This window comes from Convolutriloba macropyga, chromosome 9 (assembly GCF_964194025.1).
Source record: "Convolutriloba macropyga chromosome 9, txConMacr16.3, whole genome shotgun sequence".
Classification (NCBI taxonomy): domain Eukaryota; kingdom Metazoa; phylum Xenacoelomorpha; order Acoela; family Convolutidae; genus Convolutriloba; species Convolutriloba macropyga.
In genome coordinates this window covers 31525351-31546391 of record NC_134476.1, presented here as the reverse complement: position 1 = coordinate 31546391, position 21041 = coordinate 31525351, and the positions used below count along the sequence as shown (strand labels likewise).

The window sequence follows — 21041 nt, the reverse complement described above, 5'->3', positions numbered from 1 at the left end:
AAGCTTTCCGTTGTTGGTTTTCTTGACCTATTTCCCTGATGACAGCAAGGCTGAGTTTCTGGTTAATTTGTATCATGTAGTAGCTCGTGTCGCCATCTAGCATAAAGATGAATCTAATTATGGTTTCCTCCCGGTTTTCGAAATCACATTTTTCAGCTTCAGGGTGTCATTGAAATGTTCAAAAGTCTCTCCCTTTTTTCTTTTCTTTAAAAGAAAACACAACGATCAAATGTTATGTTGCGGGGTCTAATGAAAGCTATTTCTGGCATTTCCCACAACGTGAGCGTCGTGAGATCGTAAATGTTGTAATGGATAAAACTTTGTGTTAGAAGTCTTCGGCCTTCTGTGCCAATACTAAAATAGAGAAGGGAGACGCATTTCTGGTCGCACAATGTCCAAGGTCGTTCCCCACAGAAAATGCCTGCTTCGCTAATTTTTTTGACATTTGAGGTCCCATTGGAGCTTGAGTTGATTATTGCGTATTTGTTTTTTTCCTTCCATCTGTTTTGTTGCGTTTCCAGTGGGGGCTTCATATTTGGGTTCAGGAGGTAGTCGATTTCAGGTAGGTTCTAGCTCAAGAAATCTATTAAGTGTTATGTTTTTCGCGGGCCGGTATCGCAAATTTGACTTGTTTTCGCCATTTGTCCCATCTGATAGGGGGATCTGTGGTCGATCGTTCGCAAATGGCTCAATGGTCATGGGTGTCTTCTGTTACTCCCGAGCTGCCGAATGAGTCATGTCGTACAGTTATTCTTTCTGTACTGATTTGTGATTTTGCTAGGCGAACTCCAAATCGGCGTTAAGTGGAAAATAAGTAAATTTGCGATGCGAAATCACGTATTACTTTATTTCTTGAAATTTTGTTGTTTGGAGACAAATTTTATACGGAAAACGCTCCATGAATACAAGCGTCAAATTAAAATTATTGGTTGGCATAGCGAAAGACTAGATTTTTGAAGCAGCTTAAATTAAGTTAATTTGGGAGCAAAAGCTAATCAGACAGTGATTCAACTGAAAATTGGGTTGAATGGACAAAGAGCGAAGAATAAAATTAAAACAGAATTTGATCATCAGTTTGATCATGCACTAAAATTAAAAACATTTTTGGAATTGCGCTAAAATAACAGGAAGTCGTCTGCATGCACAGACAATGAATTATATCAACAAAGTTAAAAAGGTTTGAACAATTAATGATGATTTTCAAACATGAACTGAATGAAATTAAAATTCAAAGCAAAATGAACTAAATTAAAATAAAGAAAATTTTAATGAATAACGCCACAAATTTACAATATGAAGTGTACCATATATTACAGATTTCTCCGATTTCGTGAGACCAAAACAAGAACAATAAATTAACGACAACAGATTAAAAAACCACTGAAATTGAATACCATTATATCAGTAGACTATAGAATCTAATTTGAGTTTTTTCACTATGCTACAACTTGTGCCTGTTTGAGAGGTACTTTAGAAAAGCAAGACCAAGAAAGATAAAAACATAGCGGGACAAGTGCTGACGTACAATTCAAAAAATTTTTATTGACTAAACAGAAAACTAGACCTAGAACGTACTAAGAATGGATTGGGAAACGCATTTAAAAAAATCCGATCCAAAAAATCGAAAAAACAGTAAAAGTCAAAATGAAGTTGCCGCATGTGAACAAAAAACCACAAGCGAGAAAGCGAATTTTTGTTCAAACACCGTATTCTCACTCTAATTTAAGTTTAGAGCAAAAAAATTTCACGCCGCAAAACGACTCGCTTTTTCTCTCCACTTCCTGTTTCGGCGTGACCAAAATCTCTACTCCAATTTGACTTCAAAAATCATGGAAATGTGTGAAGAGATCTTTTAATAAAGACAGCGCCCCATAGAATTCAAAGACAGCGCCCCATAGATGTAAAAAACATTTGTGTTTTCGATGTGTGTCCTCAATGCGGTAAAGGAACAACTTTACGGCATAGTTTCTCGGCGTTCAATAGAATAATAAATAGCATCTTTTTGGTCCTCCTTTAAGACGAATCACAGTTGGTCGAGCATTAGTTTATAATGAATGAAAATAGATCAAATAAATCCTATGACAAACGTCTAACTATGTGGATTGAAATACATTTTCTGTCTGGTTTTTGACATTGAACATTGAACGTGTTCAATCATAGAAAGTGCAGAACATTTAGATAGAAATTCTACTTCAAAAACAATTTATACATGACATTATAACAAGGAAATCCTCTTAGCAACAGTTGCTAGGTTTCAATGCACTACAAAAAACATCAACAAAAAGTCACACAAATTTCGATAAGTTAATCCGGCATATCAAGTAGTGGTTTAGCGACAATTTCTCTTCAATTAGCACCCACAATTTGCGCTGCGAAAAATGTATATGAACAGTTCAAATGCCAGACAAAGTTCTGATGCTATACTTAAAATCGCAACAACAAACCATTCACTATAAACACCCAAGTACGAAATCACCGTTTTCGTTTTGCCTGAAATAATTACTATTATCAGTTTTACTTAAATTAAAACGCAAACAGGAAATCGTTCACATCATGAAAATTTCCAAATGATCTCTTGAGGACGGCTTTATTTCCGTTAAAAGGAGCAGCCCCTCAAATGTTCATTTCAACAATTAACAGAAACAGCGGCATGCGCATCAAAATACTCAGTGAAAGCACTTTTTTCGACAGCGCTTTCTAACCCGAATTCAAAACCCAACACATCGTACCAGTTGAACGATGATCCCTTCAATTATACTGTCTCAAAGTTGTAACTGTGATATCGCTAGCGTCAATGTTGAGCGTAGATGCCATATCGAAAGAGATCAGGGACTGCGTTCTGACTATCTGCGAAGCAGCAAAAGACAGCAAATATTTTTATATACCCAATTATTCTGGTAACACAAAAAGGTGGGCACCCGCAACTTCTTGAGAAGTCCGTTCGTCAAAGAAATCCCTTATACAGACCGAGAAACTTGAGGAAGAGAGCCTGTCATATACACGGTGGCCTTGCATGAACAGGGTCATTGTACGATGTGCACCGGGATGCAAGCCGTGGAAAGTATTGGTATAAATGTAGAAAACTAAAATTCCGTAATCGCATTGTCAGACACTAACAAATTTAAAGTTCCGTGCGAAGAAAATCGACTTTATCTTCTTGGCAATTACCCTCAGAAAAACTAACAGACTTTCTCAATGCCAAACAGCAGCAAAAATAAAAAAAGCTAACCGGTCGCTATCAAATATGACCGCAAATCAATGTTTTTTGCAAGCACAAAAACTTTAATTTATTTGAAATAATTCATGACCATTTCAAGACCACAGTTCAACTGAATAGGTTTAAAGAGAAAATACAAACAAAGGAGAGAAGCTTAGGAAACAGGAAATTGGTTCTAGCTGTTTTTGAAAAATTAAAGCGCTCACATTTTTATAAATTTTGTATATGACATTCATTAACTTGATCCATCAGCTTTTCAATACATTTATTTGGACAGTCAAACAGATTCCGGAGACAATTTGAGCAGCAATATTTTTTGGCATGTTATGTTCAACAGCAACTCAGTTTGAAAATTCTTTAACGCACCCTAGTGAGCGGATTCAAATCTTGCAAGAATCTTGCAAGATGATTCAAAACTTGCAAGATTCTTGCAAGAATCTTGCAAGATATCACTCAAAAAATTGTCAATCAAAGGAGAATGAAGGATCCACTATAATCATTATTGATTAGTCTTCAAAAAGCATTCTGGCCCAACTTGTGCCGTATAGGGAGAAGTCATTCGAGCTTTAGCTTGCAGTGAGACGCCCTCCAATCAAAGTTTCAAATGGAAGCTTATACGTTTTTTATGAAGTTTTTGAAATGGGTCATTTGTGGTAAAGAAGATTTTCACAATTTTCAAAATTTTGGATGCCCACGCAGTTTTGTTTGATATCCCTATTCATAACTGGTTCATTCTGAAAATGCATTTTTTCCATTTTTTTCTCGAATCGCTTCAGATTCAGTTTGTTTTCTAATTCATCTTCTTGTCTTACAAAAATTGTTAAATCGAGTTGGTCAAGTAATTGAGATTTGCTTCGCGAAGCAACCGTTAAAACTATAGACATTGTTTAAGAAATTAGAAATCAAGTGAAAATCGCATAGCAAATTCAGGAACAAAAGTAAGTGAAGTCGTAAAATGCAGTTTGACTTTAATTTCACCTTTCACCGACAGTTAGAATTTTTCTACACCAAAGTTTTTTTAGCTGAGCGTTGGTAGTGTTCGATCTATTTCGTTTCCTTATCTTAACGTTCAAATATAGACAATCAGTATATTTTTTGAAATTTAATTACATGTAATAAGTTCACTGTGTTTCACCTCTGCAAGAATGAGTTCTGTAACGAAAGACGAGTATTGTCTCGGTCGACTTGGGTCGTGGACGGGGGGCTGGAACAGAGCGACTTAAGTCAATGCTCTGGAGAAAATGTTGGTCGAACTTTCTGTCTGGCCAATGCAAACTATTTGTTCTGTGAGGTCTTACCAATGCCATTATGTTGGTTCCTTTGGTCGGTCCCATACTCTTATTTCTGTTTGTTTGATCTGGCCAATACCCAAAGTTCGATCTGTTTGGTCTGGCCAACACCCACAATTTGGTCAGCTGTTTTGTTTTTTCAATGCTCATTTTTGTGTCAGCCAATAAATTTTATGGCGCATTGACCGTTTTTCAAAATAACAGCCCATCAATGGTCAATGTCGACCATCACTTATTTCTTGATGATTACACTTCTCCGCCAAATAACTGAACTTCACGAGATTTTGAAATCAACGGTTTTTTCAATGTTTCTTTGAAAATTTATTTAATTTTATGTTCAATAACGTGAAATGAATAATTTTTGGGTCTTGCCCATATTTTGGCCCCGGATCAGTTTGGTCTGGTTGATGGTCTGGACAACGGTCTGGCCTTTGGTCTGCTTCTTCCAGCCAATGATCGGCACAAGAGTCTGTTTGGCCTGGTCTGGCCATGGTATTTATGGCCAAATGTCTGACCTAAGTCTGCTTGGTCTGGCCAGTGATCGGGAGAAAAGTCAGCTCAGTCTGCCAAACAGTAAAAAACGATCTCTTTGGTCTCGCCCAGGGTGACAAGTCTTGTCGGTCAGGTCAAAACCCATCTTTTGGTCTAGCGACCCACTGTCCATGACTCAATTCCGTCTGAAAAAATCATGTGTTGGACCACAGACTTCATCTTGGTCTATACCATATGTATCAATATTCATTTGTGTACCCGGGTCGATGTTTGGTCAAATAATGTAAGATTAGTGGTGAGTAGCGGTAAAAAAATTTTTCTTTGCAAAGCGCCCGCATCTTTTAGCGTTCAATGCGGTGAAATTTCTTAAGTTATGCGGTTTTTAGCGGTAAGAGAATTTTTTTTCACCGCGTTCACCGGATTTTTTACCAAAAAAAAACTGTCGTACACGTTGTTCGAACCTCTCACCTCCTACACATCAACAACTTCCCGTTCCACTGCGCCATATGTCTCTTAAATCAACAATATTTTCTGTGAATTTAAGATAAGCGTTGCAATCTGCGGTGAATATTTGTAAGATTTTCAATTTTAGCAGGCGAAAAAATACATTCCACCGCATTCTGCTTGTAGCGGTGAGTTTCATTTCACCGCATTCCGCTGGTAGTGGTTGTAGGATTGAATAATAGACGCAATTTAGGACTAAATAATTGTTGCATAGCCTCAGATGGTTATAGCAAAACAAATATGCCTGAGTCGAGCGCTATTCGCTTGACTAAGGGAATAAGTTATGGGAAGATTAAGTCACCAACATATATGAACAAAGTATATTTATATACAGTCTACAATTGTCTTTTAAGTTTTGTTTTTATTTTACTACTGACCCAATGATCTTGCTGATTTCTTGCTCCGTTGATTGTCTCCATTCGTAGTTGATCCAAGATCCACCAAATCGTCAAAGTTGATAAAACAAACAAAATTTATAAGCAAATACTGAATAGGAAATGTAGTTTGAATTTAGTCACAAAATTTAGCAAGGAACGGAGGCTCAGATTGTTGATTACACCGTAAAACAAATTACATTACCCTTTTTAATGAAGAACCAATTTCATATCCCTCATTTAGTAGAAATTTATTGAAAAGTAATTTACTTGAAATATGGGTATGTGATTCTGATTAAATCTGTATGCATGAACAAAATAGGAAAGGATGCTGAGGAGAGGGTTGGTAATTCCAAGTTCATGCTCCATGCGGTACGTATTACCAAAAGAAAAGAAGCAGAGTTCTGACGTCAATACTTTTGATTGGCTAAACTTAAGGTATATAGAAAAGTAGGATAAAAGGAGGACTCTGAAAAATTCAAAATCAGTCTTTTGGACTTTTTGGAGCTTCAACAACGGACTTGGCCCTCTCTCCAGCTACCCTCTCCAGAAGACTTCAATTCAATCTTCTAGCTGCAACTCTTTTCTTCTTCCTGGTCCAGTAGCCAACAGCAGAAGTGAGGTTGCACCCTTGCAGAGGTGAAGCACACGAACCCGGGAGAATACCAGAAGAGCGCGAGGCTCAGCAGAAGTACTTGCTCCCGAGAACGTGTTTGAGCACGCGATAGGCAATCTTACAGCGGTGTAAAATTTTCTTTCACTGCTTAAGCGGTGAAAAAAATCACCGCTTAAAAGTTTAGTTTCACCGCATTCATTGCCTTGAGCGCAAACATTACTTTTTTTTTCATATTCGCCGCAAATCTTACATCTTTTAGCAATTTTTAGCGGTGACACCTCGACCAGGGTATATTATAGATACGTGCATTATATGGAAGGAAACATCAGAAAAACCAGCTGTCTGGTGGAAAAACGCTTAGAACAAGTAGCGCTGTGATAGTGCGTTTGCTTGTTCTAAATTTTTTTCTACTGTCTTGATAGTGAGCCGGAACTAAATATTAAAAAATAAGTTGTTCATTCAATTTTTGCTCAAATGTGCCAATCGAGCTTCGCAGAGTTCATTTGAAGGAAGATAAATAATTAGGTGGTTACATACCATCACAATTAATTGAGAATATGCAAAACTATTGGTCAGAATATGAGTTTTAGAAAAAAAAGTTGATTGTTGTGGAAATTACAATTTTCTGTAAAGGACGCTAAATTTTAATTTCTGAGTGGTTTCCTATAAGGCTTACTTGCCATAAAACGGACCATATATGAATACTTACTACCATAAAAAGTAGTTTACACCTTTTGTCTGTTCAATTAGCGTATTAATTATTGACGTATAATGTCAAAAAGACGAAGAAAATCCGAAGATGCTGCTACTCATAATTCTTATCGTGGCATTATTTTCATTGTCAATTGTTTTTTGAGGAATCAGTCTCTTCTTTTCTCGCAATACGTACTCAGGAAACGGGCAACATTCAATTGGTAGCCAGCAAGTCAAAATATTGTTTGTGGTGCAACTGGTTGATATAAGAAGGGATACATATAGCTTCCAAAGATTTATTTTCTGCACAAAATTATTAGTTTTAGTTATGGGTACTAATTATTCGCTAGTTTTTAATCAAAGATTATGCAATCTTTTAAAAAAACCAACCCTCATTATTCCATTCCCTTCATTACCTTGTAGGTAGAAAACTATTTTCATTTTTAATCTATAATCACCGTTCATTTTCATCTGAGGTAGATAAAGTGACAACACAAATTATCTATACCAAAACTGCTCTTTAGTCATTCATTGAACTTGTTTATAAGAATAATTTAGTAAACATTTTTTTGCTTTGGTGTACCCTAGATGTACGCTCATTAATGAAATTTTATCGTTACCCTAGATCCGATATTGAATTTCAGTTTGATCAATTATGGAAATATTGGCCTTTGTGATTATTGGAAAATTGTTCTCCCTTGTACATTTCTTTTGCAGAAAATAAAGCGAAATAAGTACTGAGAATGCTGTATTCAATTTAATTTGAGAGATTGCCCTTTTTTTGGAAAGCATACGATGAATGAATTATAATTTTCATAATAGAATGGATGATGCTTTGTCACAGAATGTCATACGGAAACTACCATAAAATGAATTAAAAGTAATATTTAGTAAAGTTTTCACGGACCCGCCAAAACTATAACGCTTGCATCTGGGTTCCTACGACTGTTCCTCATTTTTGTAACTGTGCCAAAACGTATTGAAATTATCCACAGTTCAATTTAAATTTTTGGTAGTGATTTTATATTTGTTACAGGCGCATTTAAAATCTCAGCTCATAATTTTTCTGCCATTTTTTGATATTTCCAGTTTTTCTTAAAACTTCTTCAAGTTTTTTTTGTATGATTTGACGAACATTTAGGCCCATTGTGGTTGGTAATTTACTACAACAACTCTTTCACAATTTGCAAATGTTGATTGATTTCTAAATTTCAACTTTCAATGGGTTTAAGAACAAAAGATAAGTTTACTTATAGTTTTTAAATTTATGCCAATTAACTATTTTATTTAAAAAAAATTAAAAGTTGCATCTTCCCCGCTGAGACTGGATGCATTTGAAACCACGAGCTTTGATTGTTTGAGATTTAGAGTGCTAGCTAGGAGGAGGATTTCGTATCAGTTTGTTCAGAACTAAAAATTTTTCTCGAAGGTTTTCAGATAATTGGTTTGTTTTAATCAATAATAAAACGTTTAACATTTTGAGCATTTAACTCCAGATTTTATGACATGTACATCGACTCTTTCAAATTTCGATGAACAGTTGAAAACACAACAAAAAATTCAAAACCTCATTATTTCTGAATTGTTTTAGACTTGTCAATCTCGTGTCAATGTTTTGATTAAAGAAATAACAAGGCCCTAAATAAAACAAAGTTTTCTAATTTTATTATATTCTGTACATTAAATATCTGAATAATCTTAAATTTGAGCCTTGAGTTTATATGTGTTTCGCATTGTGTACCCTACGCAAACTCACTGGTGTGGTTTTTCATAATTATAGGCGTGTCAATCACAAACTTTAGCAGTCTAATCATAAACGAAAAGGAGACAAAGTCTCTAGCATAGCTTATTATGTTCTAGCTGCTTGCTTTTTTTAAATAATATTAATCAAATAAGCAGTGGTCGCAGAGGTAAGCACCCCTGGGCATAAAATTCCCTTTACATTGGGACTCAGTGCCCAAAATCTCGCACGCTCTCGCCTTTTTGACAGTAACATTTTTTAGACTTTGCATGCGACCCCCAATATGCGAAAAAACTTTCAGAGATCCTACCAATATGCATGTGAGAACAAATTTTTCAGGTTCAGGGGTATTGATTTTGTGGGGAACGGGATCCTAGCGCGCACGTTTTTGAAGATTTTATTATAGTTGACTTTGATCAAGCACAAGTATAGGTGTTACAAAACGCGAAGAATTCACAGAAGTCAACTTCTTTTTAAAAGTAACGTTTTTTGTGACTATTTTTTTTCACAAAATTGTTAACTTTTGGCCATATTTACCCATAAAAAATACTTCTGATCAAAAAACAAAGGCCGTAAAAGAGATGTAGTTCTGCCGTAAGAGCACTGTAAATGTCGGTTTCAATCCATTTTTTCGACAGCTGGGGGCATAAGAGACCTTTTCCTAAAACCGTTTACTGCTAACTTTGTTGAGTTATTTAGTTTCCGTATCGTCTAGTTGTTCATCCAAAGAGTTAACAATGCACGTTTAAAACTTTTTAAGATATTGGAATACAAATTTTTAAATTTTGGTCTCACTTTTTGAAAATTTGTCCAAAAGTCCGGAAGTTGAACATTCTTAAAGTTGCCTTTGATGCGAGAACTATTAAACATATGGAAAAAGAACTACTGGTTGGATTTTTTGGAGTCTTTTGAAAAACTAATCTTTTTAGAAAATTAAACTATTTTTTGACGTTATCAAAATAGAGCAAAGTAGGGACTCGCTCGGAGGCTTGTCCCCCAGTCACCAGTGTCCTAGTTGAACAGAAAGACCTGATTCAATTGTCCCTCTTGTCATTCCACCAAGCCAAGAAGGCTCGGCCATATCAGTGTTTAAACGATTGCAAAAACCCATTTTCTACTCTAAATTTTATTTTAATCTCTGTGTAAACTTGACAAAAAACTCTGGTGGCTCATGAAAATTTACGTTGCAAAAACTTTAACGGTTAAATAGCCTTAAACTAAAGGCTAGCTTTGAAGACCTGCCAAGCGAGAAACTCTTCACTACTAGATGACTCTTCTCATACAACCTTGTGAATAAACATTTTGAACATTTTGAACATATTTTTGCAGGGTAGCCCAAATTAAGCGCTTAGAGCGATCGTTTCCTGTTTTTGTTAGTTAATAAAATCAACCTGGTGATTTATTTCATCACAATATTTAAGCATCTCATCTAGGGAATAATGTTTGAATACATTTTTTTGCACTCTTAATGTATTACTGCATGAGTACACGTTTTTTAAAAAAAATCTAAGGATAACAAATTAACGTAACTCGTCAAATTTGCGTAGCACAAACCAATGAAATCCTTTTACTTATGAGTATAAATCCAGTCAATCATATTTCGTTTCAGCATCTATATCCAGCTCGAACTACACCCAAATCACACGAGTGAACGTGAACAATGCAGAGCCCCCTCCTGGTCTCGTCAACATGATAATCCCCTTCGAGGGATCTGATTATGAGTCGGACACTGACTATGTGGCCAGTGTGTCTTCCTCATTTAGTGACGTCACAGGGGCAGAGTTGGTCTCCACCAGTTATGACTTGATCGAGAACCATGTGAGATTTTTGCATATATTGTCGATAGATTTGTTTTTAAATAATAAATCGTACATTACATTTCAATTGGACAAATTATCCAGAAAACTGTGTTTACTGAGAAAATAGTTGTGCAATCGTGAGTGCGCTTTTGAAATAAAAAACTTTTTTTTTGTAACCAAATGTCCTTGGACTGATGAAAAAAGGACAGATTTTTTAAATCCATGAGAGACTTTGAACCCGCAGCTGATTATACTCCAAGAATTAAATAATTAAATTTATTCTGATTTGGATCTGATTAATGTTCAATAACAATTCAATTTTTCCAGCTGAGTGTATCTATGCCCAGTTCACGCCGTACCAGTCTGATTCCCGAAAAAGACACTTCCCGACGAGGCAGTCTAATCCCTGAGTTCCTCCTGTCACCCGAGAGCATGCCTATTGACCAATCACTGCGTGTCCACTGCCGAAGTGAATCACCCGAACGAGTAGGAAAGGTGACTTCGGCTCATGTTAATGTCGGAGCATGCTACATGTACAAAAGGAAGACTTTGTTCCTCGATTTGAAGTTCCTGGACGTTCTTGAGAACGAATTTGGACAACATGACCAGGTCAGAATGCATTGTTTTTTAAACACCTTTTAAACTAGAAGTATTATGAGCAAACCGTTACCCTATCCCAGAGGACCGAACAAAAACGGCGCAAATGGTAACAGATCTTTCTTTTCTTTCGCTTCAAACAAAAAAAGACTAGGACTTTTCGGTCTTGTCGGTATCATCTCGGTTAGACGCAAAAAAATGTTCGGCCTGTTTGGTTGTAGAACGTCAGAAAATGTCGTAATGGTTCGGTTTCAACGTACGAAATCATCATTTTTTGTAAAACTAGATATAGTCTAGATGCAGAACGGGGAAAACACAAAGTGCATGATGGAATTAGAGCACTAGAGTTATACAGAGCCACAGAAGGGTGTTCAGATTTGGCTCAGCTACTTATGGGATCGAAATGGGGTTAAAAAGTACTACGTTGAATCACAGATTTAAGTCAAGCATGAACTACCCTGTGGGCGACAGGATTTTTAAAAGTTGTTCAGGTTGTACGAAATCACAACGGGTCAATTTCAAAGAACACTCGGGCTTAAAAAATTGGTCTTGAAACCTGAAATTGTGATGTAACCTTCTTCACGGAATCTGTCGAATTTCTCCACTTAACGTGTATTGTTTGTCCTTTTCTCGCATTAACAGGCCTCAAAAAATGCAATCCTTTCTTAACAATGAAGATTAATAGTGGATGGCTCTAATATAGGAGATTCTTTTTTGATGTTTCAGCTCTACATACTCGTACAGATTTGGCGTCTAGACGATACCTTGCACGTGTACACAAAACTCGACGACAACAGTTTCCGAAAGAAGTTATGCGAATTTGAGTTCAAATCCAAATTCTACTCGATAACGTCGTCAACGATCCGGGGATCCAAAATTGATCTGGAATCCTGCTGTTTCGAATGTGTTCTGACTTCTTACTTCATCTATACAGTGACTTTCAAGCTGATGTTGCTTGATAAGTACTCGAGACACAACCCCTTAGGGGAGGCCCACCTAGTATTGAGGGATTTGCTTCCTGATAAGGAGTTTGATCGATGGCTGGCGATTGAGTTAGATAAAGAGGTCAGTAAAAATCTTATCTTTAAGTTATTATATTCTGAAAATCTTTGATCATAACCCAAGAAATAAATTTCGGGATTGTTGTACATGCACTTAATTTTTAAAAAATTTCCTTAAAAGAGGGAAGAGGTCAGTTTTTTCTATAATGAGCACCAAGAGGTACTTGAATTTTGCGATGAATTTTTGACTGCGCCGCAACACGTATAGTTTTGTGATTTTTGAGGCTTTCTGGGGTCTTTTGTAGACGAAGATGACAAAATCTCGTCACTTTCGTTTCACTTTATTTTTTCTCACTGTAGAAAATCGATCAGTTAACTTCAAAGATATCTGGATAGAAATGCATAAACCTTGTTGCTAAATTTAAAGATAACGTAACGATTAAGGTCATCAATCTGCTAACCAAATCTGTTACAAAAATCTTTGTTCGCTTAAAACTCGATTACTTGAATCTTTTTGTTTGAAAACGCAAACTTTTTACCTAAAACTTAGTTTGAAAGGTAAATTTTATAAGAGTCGAGATGAATCTAATGATCAATTATGTTTTCCTCTGTTTTTGTCACATTGATAATTCGTGGACAAGAAGATAAATTTGACAACAATCGCGGTGAGAGTGGATGAAAGTGGCAATTAGTTGTCCCAATTTTTACGCCTGCTCAAAAATATGCATCGAGAAATATACCGACGGTTGTTTACTATTTTAAGTCAAATTCCTTCCTTATTGTCAACGTTGTTAGCACACGCTTGCAAATTTGTTGTCAAAACATGTGTCGAAAAAAAATGATAAACTAAAACTTAATCATCAGTTTTTTTTGTTAATTAATATTAACCCCATATTGCCATTTTGTGGTTTACAATAACTTTAATTACAAAGCGTAAGCCAGTTGCTTTTGTTTCGATTTCAATAAAAAAATGAATTGGAATCTTTCCAAAACAAGAATTTCAATTGGAAAATAAAAAAAAAGATTGATTCAAACTTCAAAACTCCCAGTTTCAGTAACTGAAAATCGAAACTGATCAAATAGGTCATCAACGGTTACATGTTTTTTTGAGTCCCAAGACAGTTAGTCACGGACATTATAAAATGTTCAAATTGCTAGAGCAGATATCTAATTTAGTGCATTCAAATCATGACATATAGTACCGAAAGATTTATTACAAATTAAAAAAAACTTGTATAAGAATTGGGAAATATTTTGAATAGTAGAATTTTTATACAACTCAACTCTCTTAATCCTCACATATTTGGGAAAAATTGTGATAATTGAACTCATGTTTAATGAATTGGATAAAACGCACTTCCTTTTCTGATAATTTTTAAAATATTTGAGATTACAACAGAACAAGGATGCTCATTACTGTGCGTTTGCACATGATGTTCCGACCCGAGCTCATCTACACTTTTTGACTTAATTGTCAACCAAATGAAGAGATAATAAAAATGGATGTTTGAGTTTTAAAAAACATAAAATACTTATTGAATTACATAATGCCATGCCTCATTACAGCGCTGACGAGATCTTTCATTGAAAAAACTACGAGAAAAAGAAAACAAACAAAACAAGCAAAAATAAAATTTCACGGCAAATACTTAGTATCTAATTTTGAACGCACCTAGTAACAACGCCAAAATGCAATCGTATAAAACCTTACCTGCACAAACTGACTTTGTCCATACTATACAGCAGATGGCAATTTTTCTTAAATAGACTAGGTAACAAATACGACAAAAGGAAATAATAAGGCGAAATTGCAAAAATTAATCAAGTTTTTTTAAAACCAAATAATTTCTAAAATCCTAAAAATCATTACTTTTTAACAAAATAATTCTTAATAAATTTACTATACATTCCTTATGAAACCAATAGGACCTGTAGTTTATTAGATTAAGACATAGGAACGGACTGCAGAAGCAGAAAAATTCTGCTTAAATTTAACAATTTGCGAAAATTAAACGATCAAAATTAAACAAATTTGTGAAGCAAAATTCAACAATTTACGAAAACACAAATTATTCAAGACATTAAAATCATTTGCTATTATCTGAAAACTATGTATCCTTCCTTCAATTTTCTTTCATTTAATTCAAATAAGAATATACTGAAAATTTAAATAAGTGCTTTTGGGCCACATTTGAAAATCATTGGGATCTGTTATTACGCGATGATGAAAAAAGAAGAGAAAAAGAAACACAAGTACACCACTAAAACTTTTCAACGCATATTGTCCACAACCAGAACATCAGTTACGACATGATATCATTAGACAATTAAATTTTTTCGAATACAGGAAACTAAGTGAGACCTCTCAATGATGAGAATAAGCTACAAGTTGACGAAAAAAACAACAAATACTGAAAAATATAAAAAAATATTAGAAATGTATAATGTGATAAACTTTGAGACTATTCGTTATAAAAAGACGACATCGGGTAACCTCAATCCTTGACTACTCATTTATAAGTTTTTGAGACACGTCAGCTTTTTACGCCTACCTAAAGTTAAAAAAAAATAGGCAAAAACCGCTAATTCAAAAAAAAATTGAGCGAGAAAAGTGTCGAAGCCTTTAAAAAATATTTTTCGGTAAAAACTTTTCTATTATCCAATAATTTTTTGAGAGAGTGAGATTCTCTTTTTCAATATGATTTCAAAATATCAATAAATATAAACAAATACATTAAAACCACGAAATTTCTGAGAAAACCGTTAAAATCAACGCCATTAAACTCAATTGCTTTCAGCGAAAGGCAACAACAGCGCACGATGAGATCATATGAATTTTGCCTCGTTAAGACGACAAGGTTGTTTTTCATTGACAAGTTGTCGATACGATAAGACATTACTATAAGTCATTGACTAAGAAAACAAGAACAAATACAGGCAAAAACCAAACAATCAGTAGAAAAGTGCGAGAAGAAAGTTTTGAAACCTTTTAAACAATAAGCTCTTCTTTGAAAACTTTATCTTTGATCCATTAAACGTCTTTTATAAGCCAATTGGAACTAGTACTATTAGGATAATGTGATCAGATTTCAGAAGAACCAAAAACAATCCAGAAATTTTCCAAATGTCCAAAATTTTTATGAAAACTCGTGCATGGATGTTATCAAACCAATAGTTTGAAGATAAAGAAGCAAATTAGATCGTTTTTTTTGTTGAAGTACAAAAGAAAGAGTTCTGGTAATTACTGAGAGATTCTTACAGTTCACGAAGATAAGTTTACGATTGATTAATGTTCAAAAAATTTTTTCGAAAAATTATTTTTGAAGTTTTAACAGCCATTAAATTCAATAGCTTTCAACAAAAGTCAACAAATACGCTCATTTGTGACACGATAACAGGACTAAGATGTTTTTTGTGCATGGGTATTCAATAAGATATCACAACAAGTCTTATTACTATGAGAGCAAAAACAAATACAGAAATCAATAATTCATTAGAAAATTTTGAGGAGAAAGTGTCGCAGCCATTTAAATCATATCCTTTTATCTGAAAAATTTATCTCTGCTCCATTTGACGTCTTCTCAATTCAATGGGAGCTATCAATATTAGGTGTGATAAGATCTCAACAGGAATAAAAAATAAAAAAATATACAATAACTTATTTTTTTTGAAATCTTGTGGCATCGAAGCCATAAAACCAGGAGTTAGAAAAAAACGGTAACCAAATTATTTAGATTGCTTTAGAAAGAAAAGGAAGGGTTCTTGTCATTACTGAAAATTTCTTACAAATCATGAAAATAAGTTTAAAATTGTTTATTGTTCAAAGGTTGAAGTGATAAAAAAAAATAGATGTTTGAGTTTTAAAAACATTAACTTCTTATTGAATTTCATAATACCATGCCTCATTAAAGCGCTGACAAGATCTCTCACTGAAAAAACTACGAGAAAAAGAAAACAAACAAAACAAGCAAAAACAAAAATTTCACGGCAAATACTAAGTATCTAAATTTGAACGCACCTAGTAACAACGCCGAAATGCAATCGTATAAAACCTTACCTGCACAAACTGACTTTGTCCATACTATTCAGCAGATGGCAATTTTCCTTAATGAAACTAGGTAACAAATACGACAAAAGGACATAATAAGGCAAAATTGCAAAAATTAATCAACTTTTTTTAAACCAAATAATTTCTAAAGTCCTAAAAATCATTACTTTTTAACAAAATAATTCTTAATAAATTTACTATACATTCCTTATGAAACCAATAGGACCTGTAGTTGGTTAGTTTAAGACATAGAAACGGACTGCAGAAGCAGAAAATTTCTGCTTAAATTTAACAATTTGCGAAAATTAAACAATCAAAATTAAACAAATTTGTGAAGCAAAGTTAAACAATTTGCGAAAACACAAATTATTGAAGACATTAAAATCATTTGCAATTATCTGAATACTATTTATCCTTCCTTCCATTTTCATTCATTTTAATTCAAATAAAATTATACTGAAAAATTAAGTAAGTGCTTTTGGTCCACATTTGAAAATCATTGGGATCTGTTATTACGCGATGATGAAAAAAGAAGAGAAAAAGAAACACAAGTACACCACTAAAACTTTTCAACGCATATTGTCCACAAACAGAATATCAGTTACGACAAGATATCACTAGACGTTTAAATTTTTTCGCATACAAGAAACTGTGCGAGAGCTCTCAATGATGAGAATAAGCTACAAGTTGACGAAAAAAACAACAAAAACTGAAAAATATAAAAAAATAATAGAAATGTATAATATGATAAAATTTGGGACTATTCGTTATAAAATGACTGCATCGGTTAACGTCAATCCTTGAATACTCATTTATAAGTTTTTGAGACACGTGAGCATTTTAGGCCTACCTAAAGTTAAAAAAAATAGGCAAAAACCGCTAATTCAAAAAAAAAGTGACCGAGAAAAGTGTCGAAGCCTTTAAAAAATAATTTTCGGTAATACATTTTCTATTATCCATTAATTTTTTGAAAGAGTGAGATTCTCTTTTTCAATATGATTTCAAAATATCAACAAATATAAACAAATACATTAAAACCACGAAATTTCTGAGAAAACCGTTAAAATCAACTCCATTAAACTCAATTGCTTTCAGCGAAAGGCAACAACAGTGCACGATGAAATCATATGAATTTTGCCTCGTTAAGACGACAAGGTTGTTTTTCATTGACAATTCGTCGATACAATAAGATATTACTATAAGTCATTGACTAAGAAAACAAGAACAAATACAGGCAAAAACCAAACAATCAGTAGAAAAGTGCGAGAAGAAAGTTTCGAATCCCTTTAAACAATAAGCTCTTCTTTGGAAACTTTATCTTTGATCCATTAAACGTCCTTTATAAGCCAATTGGAACTAATACTATTAGGATAATGTGATCAGATTTCAGAAGAACCAAAAACAATCCAGAAATTTTCCAAATGTCCAAAATTTTTATGAAAACTCGTGCATGGATGTTATCAAACCAATAGTTTGAAGATAAAGACGCAAATTAGATCGTTTTTTTGTTGAAGTACAAAAGAAAGAGTTCCGGTAATTGCTGAGAGATTCGTACAGTTCACGAAGATAAGTTTACGATTGGTTAATGTTCAAAAAATTTTTTCGAAAAATTATTTTTGAAGTTTAACAGCCATTAAATTCAATAGCTTTTCAACAAAAGTCAACAAATACGCTAAATCTTGACTCGATAGCGTGACAAAGATGTTGTTCGTGCATGGGTATACAATAAGATATCACAACAAGTCTTATTACTATGAGAGCCAAAACAAATACAGAAACCAATAATTCATTGGAAAATTTTGAGAAGAAAGTGTCGCAGCCATTTAAACCATATCCTTTTATTTGACAATTTTATCTCTGCTCCTTCTGACGTCTTCTCAATTCAATGGGAGCTATCAATATTGGAATAATGTGATAAGATCTCAACAGGAATAAAAATTAAAAAAATATACAATAATTTAATTTTTTTAAAAATCTTGTGGCATCGAAGCCATAAAACCAGGAGTTAGAAAAAAACGGTAACTAAAATATTTAGATTGCTTTAGAAAGAATAGAAAGGGTTCTTGTCATTACTGAAAATTTCTTACAAATCATGAAAATAAGTTTAAAATTGGTTATTGTTCAAAAGTTTTTTTGTAAAAATTTTTTTGAAGTTTTAACAGCCATTAAATTCAATAGTTTTCAACAAAAGTCAACAAATACGCTAAATCTTGACTCGATAGCGTGAGAAAAATGTGTGTCGTGCATGGGTATTCAATAAGATATCACAAGTTTTTCAAAAAGTTTTTACCAACGGAAAGTTCAATAGCTTTCAACAAAAATCAATAAATACAATCTGTCATGCTTCAATGCTTCAATAGAAGAACAAAGATCTTTTCTTTTCATGGGTAATCAATAGGATTTCACATTATGTCTTATGACCATGAAAACATCAACAAATAAAGGCAAAAACCAGAAAATCAGTAGAAAAGAGCTAGAAGAAAGTGTCGAAGCCATTTAAACCATAAACTTTTCTCAGAAAACTTTATCTATGATCCATTGGACGTCTTTTTTAAACCAACGGCAGCTATACAAATTAGGATAATGTGATAGAATTTCAAAAGATTCAAATATACGAAAATATCCAAAAATTTTTAAATTGTTTTTCAAATCTTGTGGCATCGAAGTCAAAACCATTAGTTAGAAGATGAAACCGCTAATCAGATTAATTTTGGTTGCAGTAAAAAGAAAAGAAATCCTCTCAGTACTGAGGCTGACTTACAGTTTACAGAAATAAAGTTATGATCGGTTAATGTTTAAAAAATTTTTTTTTAAATTATATTAAAGTCTTGACAGCCATCAGCTTTCCAATCAAAGCAATGAATAGCTTCACTTATACTCATTACTAAACCCATTGCACTTTTAATTAATGATTCTATAACATAAGGTTCCAAAAATTCAATAAAACCTCAAAAAGAAAATCAAAGTTTAATTAAAAATTACAAAAGTTCAGAGTCGAAGCCATAAAAAAATGTGCGACTCCTTGAAAACGTGTTTTTTGTTCAGTAGGCGTCATTTTACTGTAAAATAAGTTTATCATCAACCAAGCATTGATATGAAAAGTGACAACTCTCTAGGTGACCTAAAAAATATGAAGTTTTCTAAAAAAAAAAACAGCTCTCAAATAGAATTCCATTTTCTATAGTAAATTTCCCTATGAGACCAGAACTAGTCTTTTTAATCACATTTCGTGTATTAGGAAAGCGAAATTGATTCTTTTCGGGGCGTGAAATTTGAATGAAAATTTTTTAAAGAAAATATCATAATTTGAAAAAAATTACACTAAAAGTGAACGAAATCATACTAAATATCACGTGTTCACACAAATCTTCAATCCTCGACATTTCTTCGAAAAATACGAAATACAAAAAAATCTTTTTAATCTCAAATTCTAGGCTGGACGAGCGTTTTAATGATACCACTCACATTTTTCTACGATAAATATTTCAATCGGCCAAAACTTTCTGAACAAAAAACCCATTTGAGTATGTAGTTCCTCCCCGACACGTGGGATCGGAACAATGACACTCGATAGGGTTTCGTAAAAAAAACTTGACGAGTTTTACTGGAACTTGATCTCGTGATTGAAGCGCAAAATAACGTAGTTGAAGCGTAAAATTTCATTATCAGCAAAACATTAAAAACTTCACTGTGTAATTTTCCCTTCCTATTTTGACAGCAATGCTTTGATGTTCACTGCATAACCTTCTCAAAGTAAAGAACGTTGAAATCTTGAAGAAAAATCTAAGAAGCCATGTCTTAAAATGATCTCACCAACTGTACTTTGATAAATCCCGGGTCGAAGAAAAATCGGAATAATATGAAAGATAAGCGATGAAAAGTTGTTTTTTTTACCACATTCACAGCCCGATTTATGTAATTTCACTGCACTCACCAGGTGCCAAAGTTTGAACTCTCTTAGCAAATCAAATTAATTTATAAAAGACAGTTGTGTAAAATTGGCGACTTCGAATATGATCCATGTTTGATTACCAGGAATCTCTATGTGAATCAAAAAATATTCTCACAGGATTAATAAGACACATAGCCTAAAACGCTTATCAGTTCAGAACAAAACTAGATGTCTTGCAAAAAAATATTAAGTCGGAAAAATGTTCATGTATGAACAGTTATGAATCTCTAAGAATGATTTGAAGATGCAAACATCCCATTGACTACATAACTGTATTCTATGAACTGTGGTACCATTTTCTGTAGTTATATCTTGTCCACTATGATCTGGATATCATGGGGTAGGATACAAATCAGAGGGCATACATATATTATTTATGTATATTTCGGCCAAAATTGACTGAACAAAAAAAAACCCATTTGAGTATATAGTTCCTTCCCCCACAAGTGGGGTCGGAACAAATATCACATTAAATATTTGATATTCTTTTAAATCTTATCAAATTTGAACAGTTTCTAAAATTTGCAGCCAATGAAGTTATTGAAAAATTAACTTTTTGAGACAATTGAAAAATTAAAACTAGCTGATTAAAATTTTGTTTTCGGAAACTCTAAATTTCTTCAATTTTGTTCTCAACAGGTTCAACGTGACTAAAACAACTAATCATTTTTAAATGGTTGCCTTCGTAATTTTTCACAACAATAAACGCCTTTGTAAT

The 21041-nt window shown here is 33.7% G+C and overlaps 1 protein-coding gene across 2 annotated transcripts in view; it reads left to right on the top strand.

The window, feature by feature from the left end:
* Nucleotides 1-21041, top strand: part of LOC142345338 (synaptotagmin 1-like) — an 83665-nt gene that overhangs the window by 24091 nt on the left and 38533 nt on the right. For both annotated transcript variants that reach the window (XM_075397346.1, XM_075397345.1), the window contains exons 2-4: nucleotides 10536-10744; nucleotides 11053-11334; nucleotides 12049-12387. In XM_075397346.1, coding sequence (XP_075253461.1) covers nucleotides 10616-10744; nucleotides 11053-11334; nucleotides 12049-12387 — 750 coding nt within the window. In that variant the 5' untranslated portion in view covers nucleotides 10536-10615. The remainder of the gene's footprint in view (nucleotides 1-10535; nucleotides 10745-11052; nucleotides 11335-12048; nucleotides 12388-21041) is intronic.